General features: G+C 41.3%; 6 protein-coding genes across 8 annotated transcripts; 4 read left to right on the top strand and 2 right to left on the bottom strand.

Annotated features, from left to right (window-relative positions):
• The first annotated feature begins 627 nt into the window (after positions 1–627).
• LOC103960970 (SAGA-associated factor 29 homolog A) lies at positions 628–3671 on the top strand. 2 transcript variants are annotated; one of them, XM_048578837.1, is made up of 10 exons: positions 628–785; positions 1306–1476; positions 1663–1756; positions 1983–2059; positions 2303–2409; positions 2516–2607; positions 2734–2787; positions 2966–3119; positions 3256–3269; positions 3368–3671. In XM_048578837.1, exons 2-10 carry the CDS (start codon positions 1359–1361, stop codon positions 3387–3389), a joined length of 732 nt encoding a protein of 243 aa, XP_048434794.1. In that variant the 5' UTR covers positions 628–785; positions 1306–1358; the 3' UTR covers positions 3390–3671. The 2 variants fall into 2 exon arrangements, with proteins under 2 accessions (XP_048434794.1, XP_009370347.2); XM_009372072.3 differs by having other exon boundaries at positions 2300–2409.
• Positions 3672–3883: 212 nt separating this feature from the next.
• LOC108868210 (elongation factor Tu, chloroplastic-like) lies at positions 3884–5419 on the top strand. Its single transcript, XM_048578838.1, has one exon. The coding sequence runs from the start codon at positions 3884–3886 to the stop codon at positions 4574–4576; it is 693 nt and encodes a 230-aa protein (XP_048434795.1). The 3' UTR covers positions 4577–5419.
• Positions 3914–5419, top strand: LOC103961003 (elongation factor Tu, chloroplastic-like). The gene has a single exon (XM_048578839.1). The coding sequence runs from the start codon at positions 4583–4585 to the stop codon at positions 4910–4912; it is 330 nt and encodes a 109-aa protein (XP_048434796.1). The 5' UTR covers positions 3914–4582; the 3' UTR covers positions 4913–5419.
• A 625-nt stretch (positions 5420–6044) lies between these two features.
• LOC103960966 (GDSL esterase/lipase At5g14450) lies at positions 6045–7866 on the bottom strand. The gene is made up of 5 exons (XM_009373467.3): positions 7515–7866; positions 7099–7308; positions 6841–7013; positions 6412–6685; positions 6045–6336 (listed from the first exon to the last, which is right to left on the bottom strand). Exons 1-5 carry the CDS (start codon positions 7789–7791, stop codon positions 6086–6088), a joined length of 1185 nt encoding a protein of 394 aa, XP_009371742.2. The 5' UTR covers positions 7792–7866; the 3' UTR covers positions 6045–6085.
• A 1183-nt stretch (positions 7867–9049) lies between these two features.
• Positions 9050–10877, top strand: LOC103959705 (surfeit locus protein 2). 2 transcript variants are annotated; one of them, XM_009372064.2, is made up of 5 exons: positions 9050–9351; positions 9766–9863; positions 9962–10282; positions 10394–10448; positions 10558–10877. In XM_009372064.2, exons 1-5 carry the CDS (start codon positions 9110–9112, stop codon positions 10634–10636), a joined length of 795 nt encoding a protein of 264 aa, XP_009370339.1. In that variant the 5' UTR covers positions 9050–9109; the 3' UTR covers positions 10637–10877. The 2 variants fall into 2 exon arrangements, with proteins under 2 accessions (XP_009370339.1, XP_018506005.1); XM_018650489.2 differs by having other exon boundaries at positions 9962–10309.
• A 502-nt stretch (positions 10878–11379) lies between these two features.
• Positions 11380–14817, bottom strand: LOC103959706 (probable methyltransferase PMT9). The gene is given in 9 exon segments (XM_048578836.1): positions 11380–11658; positions 11813–12146; positions 12254–12474; positions 12572–12684; positions 12776–13157; positions 13159–13371; positions 13664–13846; positions 13931–14095; positions 14557–14817. Coding segments are annotated over 8 exon segments (1854 nt in total). The 3' UTR covers positions 11380–11658; positions 11813–11830.
• Positions 14818–15335: the final 518 nt, after the last annotated feature.

Genomic DNA, 15335 nt, shown 5'->3' with positions numbered 1-15335 from the left:
ACACAAGCAAAATGAATCAGACTCAGCTCACGCAAAACAAGGCAAACCAAGGCATGCAAAACTAGGTAGGTTCTACCCACATCAAACTAGGCAGCCTTCTGGCATGCAAAACGAGGTGGGACACGTCGCACAAATTAAGGCCAACCCTGCACATGGAAAATGAGGCTAGTTTCGTGCATCCCAAAACGACGTCGGCTCCGTGGACGCAAAAATGGATGGGCTTCTTGCATGCAAAACGATGCGAACACCTCACATGCAGAACGAGGCAAACCCCCGGGTGCCTAGAAAACGAGTCAGGCTCCACACACGAAAAAAATTAGCTTGAAGAACATGAATATGATAGTTTGTTGTAGTGGTAAGAGAAATAAAAAAAAAATTAACAAAAATGCACAAAAATGATTCAATGTATGTATTTTCACCTTCATCTCACTGTGAAGTTTGAAAATTAAGGTGAGACTTTCCGTTGAGTGTCGAATCTCATCTGACAATCGGGTAAAAGGAGGGCAATTAGGTCTTTTCACTAATGCATTTACTTTTTAAAAAAAGAATTGAAAATGGTATTGGTGTCGTTTTGGGTATTTTACCTTTTTTTTTTTTATTTTTTCTCCATAAATTATGAAAACAAAAATGTTTAATCGCAGTGCAAATTTGTAATATCCGATGCTCAGTTAATCGGCCAAAGAGTCTATGAAGAAATCTCTGAATTTCCGTTCGAGCACGGTTTCCGCGCTCTAGTCTCACCCGCCGGTGATTCTCTCGCTCCTCACCCGCATTCTTACTCACAGGTGCTCCTCTTACTCTGAGCTTTTAGGGTTTCCAATTCTCAGTATTTTGATTTGGGGAAATATTCGTTGTTCATAATCTGGTTTGTCTCGGAATTCGGAATATCTGCTTTAATTGGAATTTTTGTAGGTTAATGTTGCTTAATTACTTTCTATGATTTTTTTACTCTGTGTAAAATTTAATCATTGATTAGTGAATATATCTGTAAATTGAGGAATGAGGAAGAAGATGAATCCAGTTTACGTTAATTTGAATATATCCAGTTATCTTAGCTTTCGTTTGTCAGATTGAATGAACTGAAGAAAATTAAGGACAGAAATTGACAGAGTGTTTGAGCGGTAAAAAGGGATGTGTGGATAGTATCATCCATTTTTTACCCATAAAGAAATTTTTAATCCAGAATTTTAACTCGTATGGTTCTTGAGTTGTAGAATTAGGTATGTATAATTTATGCAAGAGAAAGAAACCCCATTTTAGTTTTCGTATGCTTGTGCATTGCTGATGATTGAGTTGGAATTTTAGGGGGAAAAGATTGAGCTCAGAATTTGGTGGGAGTGAAATTTTGGGACGGAACAATGTCAGCGCCGGACATTGCAGGAATACTGGAAAAGTCGAAAGAGCTCGATCAATTAAGGAAAGAGCAAGAAGATGTGCTCATCGAGATAAACAAGATGCATAAGAAGCTCCAAACTAGTAAGTCACTTTGTTAGTCTTTGGAAATATTCTGTTAATCTTTATAATTGGATGTTTTGATGAATATTTTTTTTTCTGTTTTTCAATATAGTAGATAGTTAACATTCAGTTTAGAAGTGAGGAATGACCAATATGTTTAATAATATTGGTTTCTTTTTTAATCTTTCTCGGCATGTTAATACGCAGCTCCTGAAGTGGTTGAGAAGCCTGGGGATAATTCATTGTCAAAGCTGAAGAATTTATATGTGCATGCCAAAGATCTTTCTGAAAGTGAAGTAACGTATGTTTCTTTTTATCTCTCTTCAAGTTAAACACTTCCTTGGAACTGAAAAGAAAAAGGGTTAAAAACTCCTAGGAAGCTTACATATTGTCTTTTTTCGGTTATTTGGCTGAAGATTAAAGAAATATGTTGTTGAAGCTCATGCTTGTCTCAACCTCTTTTTTGTGCAAGTTAGCTTTAGTTTATTGATAAGCTGTTCAGGTTAGTTTATTGTATTTTGTTGCAGTGTATCCAATTTGTTGTTGAGTCAACTCGATGCTCTATTGCCTTCTGGACCTCCAGGGCAGCCGCGAAGAAGGATGGGTATGGAATCAGGAGCTATAAGCATTCCCTTTAAACATTTACATATTTCCATTGGCTTTTAGTTTTACATAAATATTTCACAGTTTATGATAATTGTCAGATGCCATTATTATGCTTAACCAATAAATAAATAAATACGTATATGACATTAGATGTAGTGGCTAATATTCCATTGAGATTCAGGTGCGTTTTGGAAAACACTATAATTTCTTCATTTAGCTGATATTGCATATACTGCAGAAGGTAATGAGCAGAAAAGGAAGAGAATGAAGACTGATTCAGACATTTCAAGGATTTCCCCTTCTGTGCGAAGTGAACTCGAGGCTTGTGCTAGTCTGAAAGGGGAACAGGTATGCGTTTGCAAAGGCCACTCTGTTGCTCTTGGTTATGATGTAATCCTTCAGTTAATTCTTCTCTTTGAATTTCGGTTTGTTGACATTAACTTGTCACTTTTAGGTAGCAGCTAGGGTTACAGTCACTCAAGAAGATGCTGACAAGGATGAGTGGTTTGTTGTAAAAGTGATACATTTTGACAAGGATACAAGAGAGTAAGTCTAGTTTAACTTACTATGTGACGATTCGTTTTAATTTGTATAATTTTTTAGCACAGTCGTTATCTGCCAGCTTGGTTTGTTTGTTTCGGAAATTGTGTGATGCTAGTTAGAATTGTGCAGATTTGAAGTACTAGATGAGGAGCCGGGTGATGATGAAGAGGGTGGTGTCCAAAGGTATTGCTTTTTCTGTTTTAACAATTCAGGTTCTTTTTGGATGCTTAACTTTCTTTTTCATGATCTTTTTATTTTAGCTTACCACAGATGAATTTTTCTTCGATTTAGCTGCATCTAATTAGTTTCTCACTGATTTGGGACATTCACCATTTTGCTTCTTTGTTGTTGCTGCTCTCAGAAAGTACAAGTTACCTATGAGCGCTATTATCCCTTTCCCGAAGAGAAACGATCCTTCCAGTGCTAAAGATTTCCCTACTGGAAGACCCGTTTTGGCTGTATATCCAGGAACAACTGCACTATACAAGGCAACTGTGGTGAATGGCCATCGCAAGGTGACGATTCCATCCATCCACTTTGATGCACTTTTCTTTGTAGATTTGTGTTTTTAGTATCGTTGTGATTATGCCGTGGAACTAAACTAACCCCTGATCATGCTTTGCACGCTTCTGTCGGTTGCTCAACCATCAGAGGAAGACAGATGAGTAAGTTACCTCTCTATGGATTTTGTTTTAGGCATCGTAATTTAGTTGTTTCCTTGTTACATGCGTGATATGATGCTTCAATGTTTGAATTTGGACAGTTATTTGTTGGAATTTGACTGACGACGAGGAAGACGGATCCTTGCCTCAGAGAACAGTGCCCTTCCATAGGGTGGTTGCCCTGCCGGAAGGCCATCGCCAGTGATTCTTTGTTGCTGTTTATAGGTTGTGTATAAATTAAAGTTAATTGCCCTCTAGATCGTATGGTGCAATTTTCTACTTTTCTTGTCCCACAGTAAAAACACACTTTTCAAAAACTCGGGGATTGGGAATGTTACTATTATGTGGCTTTATATTATATGTAAAGTGACTCGTTTAGTTTTAAGGAACGTGCGTTTCACACCATTTGACGTCAAAATGAATTACGAGGTTTTAATGTTCTATTTATTTTAAAGCATGTATAAATTGAAGCTATAAAATCACTAAAATTCTATTTTAGAAATCTAAATCCAAAAGCCTCGTCTTAAAGAGACTAAATGTTAAAAAAGTTAGAGCTACTCTTAGTATTAGAGATGCTCTTTCCCTTCAAAATTGATCATCTAGTTAACTATTAAGTGATGACGTACGAGATCGAAACCCGCCACTACGCCCACGAGGACTGCCCCGGTCACGCTGACTGTGTCAAGAACATGATCACCGGCGCAGCCCAAATGGACGGCGCCATCCTCGTCGTCTCCAGCGCCGACGGCCCCATGCCCCAGACCAAAGAGCACGTGTTGCTGGCCAAACAAGTCGGCGCGCCCAATGTGGTCGTTTTCCTGAACAAGCAGGATCAGGTGGACGACGAGGAGCTGCTTGAGCTGGTGGAATTGGAGGTCCGGGAGCTCCTGTCGTCGTACGAGTTTCCGGGAGAAAATGTGCCGGTGGTTTCCGGCTCGGCAATGCTGGCTCTGGAGGCGTTAATGGCTAACCCGAAAATCAAGAGAGGGGAGAACGAGTGGGCGGACAAGATTTATGCTTTGATGGATGCTGTGGATAGTTACATTCCAATTCCACAACGGCAAGTTGATCTGCCGTTCCTGTTGGCGGTTGAGGATGTGTTTTCAATCACGGGCCGGGGCACGGTGGTGACGGGAAGGGTGGAGAGGGGTAAAGTGAAGGTTGGGGACAGTGTGGACATAGTGGGATTGAGAGAGACTAGGAGCACAACGGTGACAGGGGTGGAGATGTTTCAGAAAACACTCGATGAGGCAATGGCCGGTGACAATGTGGGGCTTCTGCTGAGGGGAATTCAGAAGGGGGATATCTAGAGAGGGATGGAGGTGTCGAAGCCGAGCAACATTAAGCCTCACACGAAGTTTGAGGCGATTGTGTATGTGTTGAAGAAGGAGGAGGGCGGGAGGCATTCCCCATTCCTTGCAGGATACAGGCCACAGTTTTACATGAGGACGACGGATGTGACAGGGAAGGTGACTGGAGTTAAGAATGACAAGGATGAGGAGTCGAAGATGGTGATGCCGGTAGACCGGGTGAAGATGGTGGTGGAGCTTATAATGCCGGTGGCTTGCGAGCAAGGAATGAGGTTTGCTATCAGGGAAGGCGGCAAGACTGTTGGAGCTAGTGTTATCCAGTCCAATATCGAGTGAGTTGATAGCGAAATTGTTAGTTAGGATAATCTTTGTTTATCTACATATGATTGGAACTATAGACAACTTACTAATTACTTGTGGTGATCATGGTTTTGTTGATAGCTCGATCTCATTCATTGTGGTTTTCGCCTTCGGTTTTTTCATTTGAAGTCAATACATATGTTTGAATTAGGGTTTGGTCGATCAACATTTTGTGTGTTATGGAAAGGTCAGTGAGTGTTAGAATTGTTGTTGCCTTGGAGTTAGTCGGTATTGACCTAAGTTGATATCAGGGGCGAAAGATAAACGGATGTGCTTTTAATGTTCGATTCTCAACTCTTGATATCAATCCAAGGGTGAGCGAAAAAGGATTTTGGAAGGAGTTTATACTTTTTGTTAGTGTCTGAAGCAGAGGAATGCCTGCTGGCATGTGAAGTTTGTGTTGTGTTCTGAGTTTGGCTCTTTGTTGAGTGGGAAGTGGAAGAGGAACTGAGATGGATCCGAATGCGATCGATTGAAAGTGAAGTAAGTTGGCATCTGTTTGTTAGCATTCTGAATGTTACAGTACATGTTTGGTTGGTTGTCACAATCAAATCGAAGTTTAATGATCCATGATTCATTTGGAGGCTTGTAGCCGAGTGTTGTGTTTTCTCAGAATTGCATCAACCCACCACCTTTGTTAGGTTTGTTTGCACCACCACGACGATTGTATTTTGTTTGTCACACTCGAATCAAAATTTTATGAAAAATACTCCTATGGCATGGGAATACCGTCAGCGTGGCGTCCCATGCCATAGAAGTTGCTCTCATGTACGAACCTAAGAGCAGAGAAAGCAGCTGAAAGCCGGAAATCCCCACTCGCTTCATTCTATGCTTGAAAGGATCAGAGACTAGAGGGACAGACGGAAGTCGATACAAGCAGAATGCTAACCAAAGTACGTTCAGTTTCATCACCTAGGCCGGACCCAAAGCGGAAGCCTAGCACTAAGTTCAATCTCCAGTGACAACGGTCCCAAATGCCTGTCCACCTGGAACTAAAAAGAGGTCGGCGACCTTTCCGGCCTCTGTTAGCCTCCGATGGAGGAGGACGGAATTGTATATCATACCAAGCATTGATGTGAAATGGAAAAGTAAAAACAATAGGAAGATGTAATAGGAAAAGACTGAATGTATATTATTACTGTAGAACTCTCAATGCCTATGACAAGCTTGAGTAATCGGAATTGCCGGGATTGACGAAGGCGAGCCATTGAGTATACGATTAGCAACCCACTGGTTCGCACCCTGAGTGTAGTGAATTCCATCCCAGCTGATAAAAGCCGACGGGTTTTGACATGAAGCACCGTACACTTCCCTTCCGCTCGCACTTCCTTTATTCCCGCACCAGACATGGTCGTACTTCACATGATACCCGCAGCAAACCTTCATTGGTTCGGCGAATCCTGTAAACAAAATTGTAACGTTGATCGGTATCGAACAAGATAATTCGTGGTAGTGAAGTTGAAGAAATTGGGTACCTTCGGTCTTTGCAGTGCCGATGAGTCCGTACTTGGCGGCAAAGACATCGACATATGTGATCGCAGCTTGTGGGAGCTCGGCTCTGAGTTTGGTGACTCTGTCCCTTAGCTGCCTGTTGAACTCTACGGCGATATCGTTTTGGGCCTTGACGCAGCCGTGGTCGTCGAGAAAACCTCGCGGCGGATTCAGATTGTAGAATAACTGTATAGGCAAGCAACCAACAGGACCTGTGTTGTGTATCCAAAATGTCCTCCCTCCTTCTTCATATATCCGCTGAAGTTTGTCAATCAATCGCAACCGATATTAGAAACATGAAGATTTTTTGTGCTCCAATGAGCGCTTCTAGTAGAAGTGCTTCCTACATAAGCAATTCGAAATTGACCCACTTAAGGTTCTTGGTTTTAAGCAATTGTCATGGTGCTACTTACATGGACTGCTATGGCTAACTGGCTGACAATGTCCGGCAGCTGTGCACGTAGCTGGTCGAAACTTAGCTTCCGAAAACCCGCGGATAGATCATTTTGCCCGATATCAAACGTGTAGAGCGCCTTTGCGAAATCTTGAGGATTCGGCAGAGCGCTTCTCTGAGAAGGGTTCTTCGCTGGAGGACATCGCAAACAGTTCACAGTTAAACAGCTAACAAAGAGTGAAACTTGAAGCAGTTTTCGGCACTAAAAAGATCGAACCTTGGCGGTAGAGATCGGCGGTGCGAGCCTTGAACTGCAGGAATTGCGCCGTCTGCATGTCGAGGGAGAAAGGACTAATGCCGTTCTCAAAGATGGTTTCGTTCGGCCTTCTGATGGTGGATCCGCCGGTGGCGAAATTCGCACCGTGCCGGTAATTTGTTCCAAGTGAGTTCAAATATGCACTCAAGTACGGCAGCTTTAGGCGCTCAGCTGCACAAAAATTACCATTCAACTCAATCAGCACACTAACTAAATAATAAAACCAGCCTAAATATTTAAGGACACCGACACTCCTCGTTTTTGTAAATTACAGTTTAATGCACACGCATAATAACAAAAACACAAAAATAAATCATATGCACGTCACGTCAGACTGTGATTAGGAAAGTAAGTATTTCCCTTGATATAGTTGTTACCTATGAAGTCTATGACAAGGCGGCCATCGGCGGCCCTCCCGGCGGGCTTATTGAAGAATGCTTCGCCGTTAGGAGGTTTGATTGGCTCAAATGCAGCGGATATGCCACCGGTGTCGGAATTTGAGTCCCCGAAGTTGTAAATTGCCGGAAAAGAACAGGGTGGTAAGTTCTGGCCTCCCACTGCCAAAACCCACGAAGCCAAGAAGAACCCGGATGCCAGAAGCAGTTTCCGAAACTCCATTTCCACCGTTTGGCTGATGGTAGTGAGGCTAATCATGCAGCATTTGAAAATGTGAAACCTGTATAGGAAGGGACTGGTTTGGATAGGATAAAGTTATCCTACTTTATTATACGTGGGGACAAAGATATGCATTAGAGAGATTCACAGGCATGTGCTGTTGAATTTACTAGGCGCCGAAAAAAGGAGAATAAAGTTAGAATGTAGTCGGTGGATGCGGAGAGATTTTCAGTATGTCGGAATATCGAAAGTTTTATAATACAAATAGTTGATAATTGAAAAAGTAAAATTTCTAAATGTTTGTATTATAAAATTTGGTGTATCGACACAACACACTAAATCTTTTTTTTGTAGATGCGAGGTTTGTGACTCTCGTGTAAGGGTCAGTGTGTACCGTACATAAGTTCATTAAAACTGGACCACGGTTGTCTCTATATGCCATAAACTCATGAACAGCATGACAGATCTATTATTGCATGGGTGTTTCGGAGAAACGATATGTTTCGATGCGCTTTTGAAATGATCGAAAGCGTTTTTAGTGAAATATTTTTAGAACTAATTATTAGTAAAGATGCAAGTAAATTCTAAAAAAAATAAAATAAAAAAAAAAAAAAACACACTTAAAGTGCTTCATGGAAGAAGTACAAAACTGATGCTTCTTGCAGAAAGCACTTTAAGTGTTTTTGAAACCCAAAAATATTTTCTCTAAAAGGCTCTTAGTCATTTCAAAAGTACATTCAAACAAGCCTTAAGTCTTTTAAATGTTTGTTTGTTATTTTTTACCTATAACATTCGTCGTGTGACCATTTTTTATAAGTGTTACAAGTGAGCGATGGTCATAAGGACAATTAAGAGAATTTTCAAAAGAGATGTCAAAATATCTAAATCAGAACTAAAATCAAATCTGATGTGACATGATATGAATTAGCAGCCCTCAGCATCACCGTTGATAGCAACTTTAAAATTTTTTAATCATTAAATTCATTGTGACACTTTATGGATTTGAGACAACATCATTTTGACGTTCCAGCTACGTATTGGTCTCTCTCTATTCAATGGGAATAGCAAAAGAGAAGGCCCAAAATAGAAATGGTCTCACATTTACACACTCGGATCCAAAAAAAATAGGCCCAAAAGGCTTAGGAGTCCAGGACCAGACGAGGCGGGCTTATAACTAGGTCTGGGGGCCCAAAACATAGTGTCTTCGCTGGCTCTCCATTTCTCAGGCCCAAAAGGCTTAGGAGTCCAGGACCAGACGAGGCGGGCTTATAACTAGGTCTGGGGGCCCAAAACATAGTGTCTTCGCTGGCTCTCCATCTCTCTGCGCGGCAACTTGACAAACTCAGGCTACTCAGCAATGGCGACGACTGAGAAGAAGGCGGAGGAGGAGGAGAAGGAAGGGAGCAACCTACTGGGCTCGCCGACCTTCAAGGAGCTCGAAAATGGCCGCTTCCAGTGCGTCGAGACAGGCCACGAATTGGTGGCCAAAGACAAGGAAGTGTACTCTCATAGCAAACGGTGCCGTTTGGGCCTAATCGAATATGCCCTTTCCCATAAGAAAGCTCCTCTCAACATGTTCAAGCAGGATCCTCTTTCCCGGTAATTTCATTTTCTTTCGCTTCGGTTACATAAAGATTTAAACTTTGATTCATTGTTGCATAGTTTACATTGGAATTCAGCTGGGTTTGATCGCTAAGCACTTCTGATCAAAAGCACTTGTGCTTCCTAGAAACATGTCCGAATTTTCATTAAAATTAAAGTGCTTTCTGGAAAAATACTTGGAAGTACTTGCTGAGTAGGTGCTTCTGCAGAAAGCGCTTTTACCTTCTGGTGTTTTCCCAAAGATAATCAAAATCGCATTTGTTGGTCGGAAACAGGCCAATGTTGAATTTACGTTTGTTTATATTTGCCATGTTGCGAATTGATATACGAAAAGCTTTTAAATTTTACTGCAAACCAAGCAGAGATTTCGGGTTTATGCTGAAACCTGGTTCATTTGCTTTCCTTGTGCAGTTCAAAGTTGGTGTGTAAGCTTACAGGGGATACTATCAATAAGTCAGAGGAGCACATTTGGAAGCATGTAAATGGGAAACGCTTCCTCAACAGGCTGGGTTCGTATATTGTTTCGTTCTTTTTCGAATTTGTGTATGGATTGGCTTTCGGACTCCAATGTGTTTAATGGTGATGTTCGTGTCGGTTATATAAACAGAAGAGAAGGAAGAAGAGAAGCTAAAAGCCAAGGGAGTGGTAGCAGAGGTGGATGATCAGAACCCGGAAATAGTATCTGACCAAGAAGAAGACGGAGACAGAAAGAAGAAGAAAAAGAAGAATAAGAAGAAGGATGATGGAGTTGATGAGATTATGTCTGGAAAAAGTAAGGCTTCTGATGAGGAAGGCGATACAGAAGAAACTGACTTTTGGATGCCTCCAGTGGGAGAACGTTGGGACTTTGACGATGGAGGTGACAGGTGGGGTTCTGGTTCAGAGTCAGAGAAGAAGGATGGCGAGGATGGCGAGATTGATGGAGCTGGTATATCTTTAGTCGTGAACAACAAAAGTATAATGTTGATCCAGCATTTGGTATTTTGCATATGTTATTGTTGGATCTTTCAGCTGACCTTGAATTTTATCATGTCTTTAGTTTCAGATGGTGCATTTGAAGATGGCGACGAGGAGTCAGAAGAGCTCTCCAAGCGGTATGAGTGCTTCTTAATTTCTGTTTGCTCTCCGGTCTCTATTTTGTTTACAATGAACGCCATTGATGTTCTGCTGAAAGTACTCAATTATTGTTCTTATGCTTTGCAGGACGAAAAGAATGTCCATAGAAATTGGACCGAGCAGCTTTGCTTCAAGGAAGAAGAAGAGTAAAAAGAGCACGACATGATCACCAAGCGACTAATCTGCAATTTACGAAATTAAAGACTTGAAGAAAGAACTGTGATAAAGATTAACTGCTCCTAGCAATTTTTGAAGTATTTGGTAAGGGGTGATTTCGGTTCCGGTTCGAAGCTCTTTTGAAGGTTGTATTTTCTGCTCTAGTGATGTTATTAGGCCAAAACATTTTGTTAAGTGTAAATTAATCAAGATTTTGCCCATGACTATTGAATTGATCGATGTTTTACCAACTGAGCTGGGTTATGTGTTAATGGATTATTCCCATTTGTTGGCGTTGAGGCTCGTAATTATCAAAATCAACCTTTCGACCACCTAGCCGGCAAAATTTGAACATTCTGACCACCTCGCCGGAAAAAATTAAACCTTTCGGCCACAAAAGCCGAGGTTGTAGGCTTGTATACCAAGTCAAAGATGGGCGGTATCCGAGTCTATCACAGCATTGTCATGTATTTGAACTTGTTCAGGTGTCATCCTGTAATTGGTTTTAGAGATCACCACTTTAGCGTCCTGGTTGCATACAAGTTATGAAGCATATGAGAATAACTTACATGTAATCATATGTTTAAACTTGTCCCTACATCATTGCGTGATTGATTTTGAATACCCCACATTCGCGTATTAGTTTTCATGTAAGATATGAAACATACGAAAATAACTTACATGTAACCGGTACGTCAAAGTTATGCTAGTGTTTGGGAAACTTGCATAAGAGGCAGCATAAGAGTGTAGTTATTGAGTTCATGTAACCAATTTCCAATTACTATAATATATCCCAATACAGAACAGCTCCTAGTTATTCAAGTTTTTCTTCAATTGAGGTTGCACCTTCTCCTACCATAACTTCACACATTTTCTAACTACATATCTATATCTCTATCCCTGTGTACCGCTACCATCTCACGCTCACGAAACAACGCACACCATGGCCTCGATCAGTAACTGGAGACATTCCTCTTTCTATGCACTCTACGACCTGAGCAGGGCCATGCACCAATACCGCATCTAGCATATCTTGAACGAGGAGAAAAACAATGTCAAATTTCCGCAAAGTGAGAGTTTGCACAAATTAACAAGTAAATATCAATACATATGGAACTCTTCGTACAATATACGTAAATGCAGTAATAACTAGAAATGAAGAACTCACATAAATTAGGTCATATACCTGAAAAGCAAAGCAGAATCACATTTCTGAAGTCCCCTCGTCCCACAACTTCTTTCTAGCAATCAAAACTCTTTCATCCCTTGAGGAAAGAGCATCGACCCGTGGTTCTACTTCTGATAACCAGCCATCCCATTTCAAGGCAGTCACAAACTTTCGAATATAGTTTATAACAGCAGGTTTGTCTCTTATGATGACAAACCCATCTGGTCTGAGTATCCTATCCATTTCAATCAGTAGATCCTCTGTACTGCACCCCCGCTCATCAATCTCTGAGAATACTTCCCACGCATGTAGAAGGTCATATGTACGTGGATACGTAGAAAATGCTTCACACCTATACAAATACATTGAGTGTGAATATTCAACAGACTACAGACCAATAATACGTATAAGGATATTATAATTTGTAATTGCTGAGAATAATCGGATCAAAATGCATACCAGTCATGAACAGTTCCAATTAAGCCTCGATCGTAGATGATCTTGAGTCTGGCAGATACAAGGACAGGAGCAACATTCATCACCCAGACGTCTTTTTCATTCAGGGCAGCAGCAAATCCACCAAGGTATGAGTTCATATCCATAACATTTCTAATTGAATTTTTCTGTATGACAGACTTCATCTGCTTCCAGTACTCAATCACTCTGAAGTGCCATATGCTCTGCATCACATGGATTTCCGTCTCTCATTAAATAGAACAATATAGATTAGTAGGCAAACATCAATGTGAACAGTTAGCTTGTAAACAGGAAACTTACAGTGTCCTCTTGGAATTCTTCAGGACTGACACCAATTTCTTCCAGGCGAGGCGGTGCAGCGGTAAGCCTCTGTGGCCAAGGAGCTAGACCACTTCCTCTTTCCTTGTGCATCTCTGTTTTACAATTTTAGAAAATGATAAGATAATAAGATTAGGAGGTGGAAGCCCAAAATATTAACAATGAAAGTATAGCAATGCTACTTACTTGAAGAGTATCGAGAAATGCACGCCTTCATGCTCACATTCCAACTTGCATCAGGGTCATCCTTGGAATCGCACAGAGGGGGCCGGGTCCTAGAATCTCTCTTTAAGTAACAACTATTAGTCAGTGGCTTGGCCCATACAACACTCTGCTCTTTCTTTGTTACAACTCTCCAGCACATTCTTTTCAGAAGATCATACATAGCATTCCAGATCCTCCGATTTTCCGGATCATTTGCATATGCTTCAGGAGAAGTGTACACAAAATACCCTCCAGGTCTTAGTAATCTGTCCAGCTCTAATAACAGGATTCCATCTCTTTGAAGCCAATCTATTCGACACCGAGAGCAATGAGCCAGCTCAAATGATCTGCTTGGATAAGTAAGTCCTTTTTGTACCCAAGATACCAAGAGTAGAGGGAATGCCCCTCTCTAGTGCAAATTGTATTTGATTCTCATGCACATCATTTGGAGCAAGGGACAGAGCTATGACGTCATGAGAAAGAAGATATGCCCCAAAACTCGCAACTCCACAACCCACATCGAGAACATTACGGATATTTCCACCATTATTGAATTTATCACCAGGAAATTTAAGCATCTGCACAAATAATAAGCATACCATTACAGAAGAAAGAAAAGTGCTATGCTATTTCAATCTATGGGGCATTATTCACCAGTGAAGCAATTGAAACTACGAAAAGAAACAGCATAATTAAAATTTTCAATATAAAAATCCCATTATGTGAAACAGGAGGAAACAACCTTCACTAGCGCAAGCCTAATTCAGCCAAATATCTAAATAGGTTTCGTTTTTCCTTTCTACTTACTATACCTTATATACTATTTGACAAATATAATAGGAATTGAGAAGTGAGTCAAGGTTTAAGTACCCTGGAAAGAGCAACAATGTACTTATCAGCTCCATCATGGAAATGTGTCCCACCACCCGGAAAATTGATCTTGTCCCCATTCACAACCATCCAATTCTGATCTGACTTCTCTCGAGCAAGATGGGTGTGGGGAATGTTGGCCTTCCACACTTCATCTCTACTTGCCGGCCATCTTATAGGTATCTGAAATTCTAGAAACAATTTGGTCGGAATCAAAACTAGGCGAAGTCAAGCAAAGTAAAACTCACAGAAGCAATGACAACCTACCTTATAACCAAGTGGGGGCGGTATCAAGCAATTATAACGCCGCTCTGGAGGCGGGCAGTGCCGTTCGTAATGCTCCATTAACGTCAAATTCGGCTTTAATCTCAGTTGGTAAATAAGGTTTCTATCCAGACAAGGTATCAACTCCGAAAACCGTAAATCGCATATCTGCAAAAACACTAAAAGCCATCAACTTGAGCAAAATGAGCACATTCTACTAATTTTGGAACAAAAAGTTTAATATTTATGAATTATAAATAACAGCATTCGACAAGATCCAGATAAAACAATCGGTTATACAAAAGGGCAATTTCTTCTTCCCAAATAAAGGGCCACCCCAAGCCCTCCTGCTTTGCAAGGATCAGGAAGAACGTCTATCATACGCTGCCTTGCTCTTGCTTTGCAAAGAGACTGTTTCCACGACTCGAACCCGTGACCGTTAGGTCACAAATTGGTTACAAAGGAGCAACTTTCCGTTGCACCAACACCAAATTAACAAGTAATTCAGTTTTAATTTAACTGCTACAAAGAGTTAACTGGATTGAAATATGCATTAATCTTTGATTAATTAGCAATAATGACACTAATCACCAAAAAAAAAATAAACCATTAATTGCTGCGTTACTTACAGGCAAGCTTTTGGGGACCTCAGAGTTGTGCTCCTGGTCGTCATGCAAATCATCCAAATCGTGATGGAGAACGAACCCGCCGAAAAGCGGGTCGACTCCATCGGACCCAGAAGCCTCCTCGTCGGATCTCCGGGAGCCCGGCCCGAAAGACCACCCGTAGTACAAACAGAGCAAGCCCAGGCACCCAATGAGACCGATCAAAGCGAACTTCAGCAGCTTGTTCGCCGTGGGGAAAGAGCTGAGCTCGCTCTTGTGCTTCATCTCCGTACGCTATTCGGGTTCGGGCTCGCCGTCAAGGCCGATGGGTCCGACTCGAGTTTTTCCGGAGAGAGTGAGAGAGTGAGATCAGCGGCGTAGAAGTAGCGGAGATTCACGCGGCCCTTTTCGCGGGAGAGAGAAAGGGATGGAGATGCTAGAGTGCGGTCGAGACTACGTGAGCATCAAGTAGATGACTTTGATATACCTAAAGTACCCTTCTATTTGTTTATTTTAAAAAATTAGTATACGTCTTTGAAAATTTTTATTTTTGTTTTTTAATTGAAGGAGAGAGGAAGAGAATTAGAGATAACGTAAGAGCAACTCCACCCCTATCCACTTTGCGCCAGCACCCAGCCCATTTATCCACTTAATTGAACAGTAATAGACCCAATGAACAGTAATAGGCCAAAGCATCTCCACCCCAAAAAAAGTGTGCTGGCACCTAGTCTAAAAATGCGCTGGCACAAACGATCTCCACCCCTACAAAATGCGTTGGCACCTAGTCCATTTAAAATATTAAA

Source organism: the organism of the source record quoted next, unplaced genomic scaffold, assembly GCF_019419815.1.
Source record: "Pyrus x bretschneideri cultivar Hongxiangsu unplaced genomic scaffold, Pyrus_bretschneideri_v1 Contig13, whole genome shotgun sequence".
Lineage (NCBI taxonomy): Eukaryota > Viridiplantae > Streptophyta > Magnoliopsida > Rosales > Rosaceae > Pyrus > Pyrus x bretschneideri.
Note: the sequence above shows the minus strand (reverse complement) of the source record. Positions and strands in the feature narration are given on the sequence as shown.

Excerpts from the sequence above, each read along its gene's own strand:
- LOC103960970 (XM_009372072.3), top strand. The coding sequence starts at position 1,359 with ATGTCAGCGCCGGACATTGCAGGAATACTGGAAAAGTCGAAAGAGCTC. Across the intron at positions 1,477-1,662 it reads GCATAAGAAGCTCCAAACTA|CTCCTGAAGTGGTTGAGAAG; the intron begins GTAAGTCACTTT and ends GTTAATACGCAG. Across the intron at positions 2,608-2,733 it reads TTTGACAAGGATACAAGAGA|ATTTGAAGTACTAGATGAGG; the intron begins GTAAGTCTAGTT and ends AGAATTGTGCAG.
- LOC108868210 (XM_048578838.1), top strand. The coding sequence starts at position 3,884 with ATGACGTACGAGATCGAAACCCGCCACTACGCCCACGAGGACTGCCCC.
- LOC103961003 (XM_048578839.1), top strand. The coding sequence starts at position 4,583 with ATGGAGGTGTCGAAGCCGAGCAACATTAAGCCTCACACGAAGTTTGAG.
- LOC103960966 (XM_009373467.3), bottom strand. The coding sequence starts at position 7,791 with ATGATTAGCCTCACTACCATCAGCCAAACGGTGGAAATGGAGTTTCGG. Across the intron at positions 7,309-7,514 it reads CCTTGTCATAGACTTCATAG|CTGAGCGCCTAAAGCTGCCG; the intron begins GTAACAACTATA and ends ATTTTTGTGCAG. Across the intron at positions 7,014-7,098 it reads CGCCGATCTCTACCGCCAAG|CGAAGAACCCTTCTCAGAGA; the intron begins GTTCGATCTTTT and ends GATGTCCTCCAG.
- LOC103959705 (XM_018650489.2), top strand. The coding sequence starts at position 9,110 with ATGGCGACGACTGAGAAGAAGGCGGAGGAGGAGGAGAAGGAAGGGAGC. Across the intron at positions 10,310-10,393 it reads TTTAGTCGTGAACAACAAAA|TTTCAGATGGTGCATTTGAA; the intron begins GTATAATGTTGA and ends TCATGTCTTTAG. Across the intron at positions 10,449-10,557 it reads TCAGAAGAGCTCTCCAAGCG|GACGAAAAGAATGTCCATAG; the intron begins GTATGAGTGCTT and ends TATGCTTTGCAG.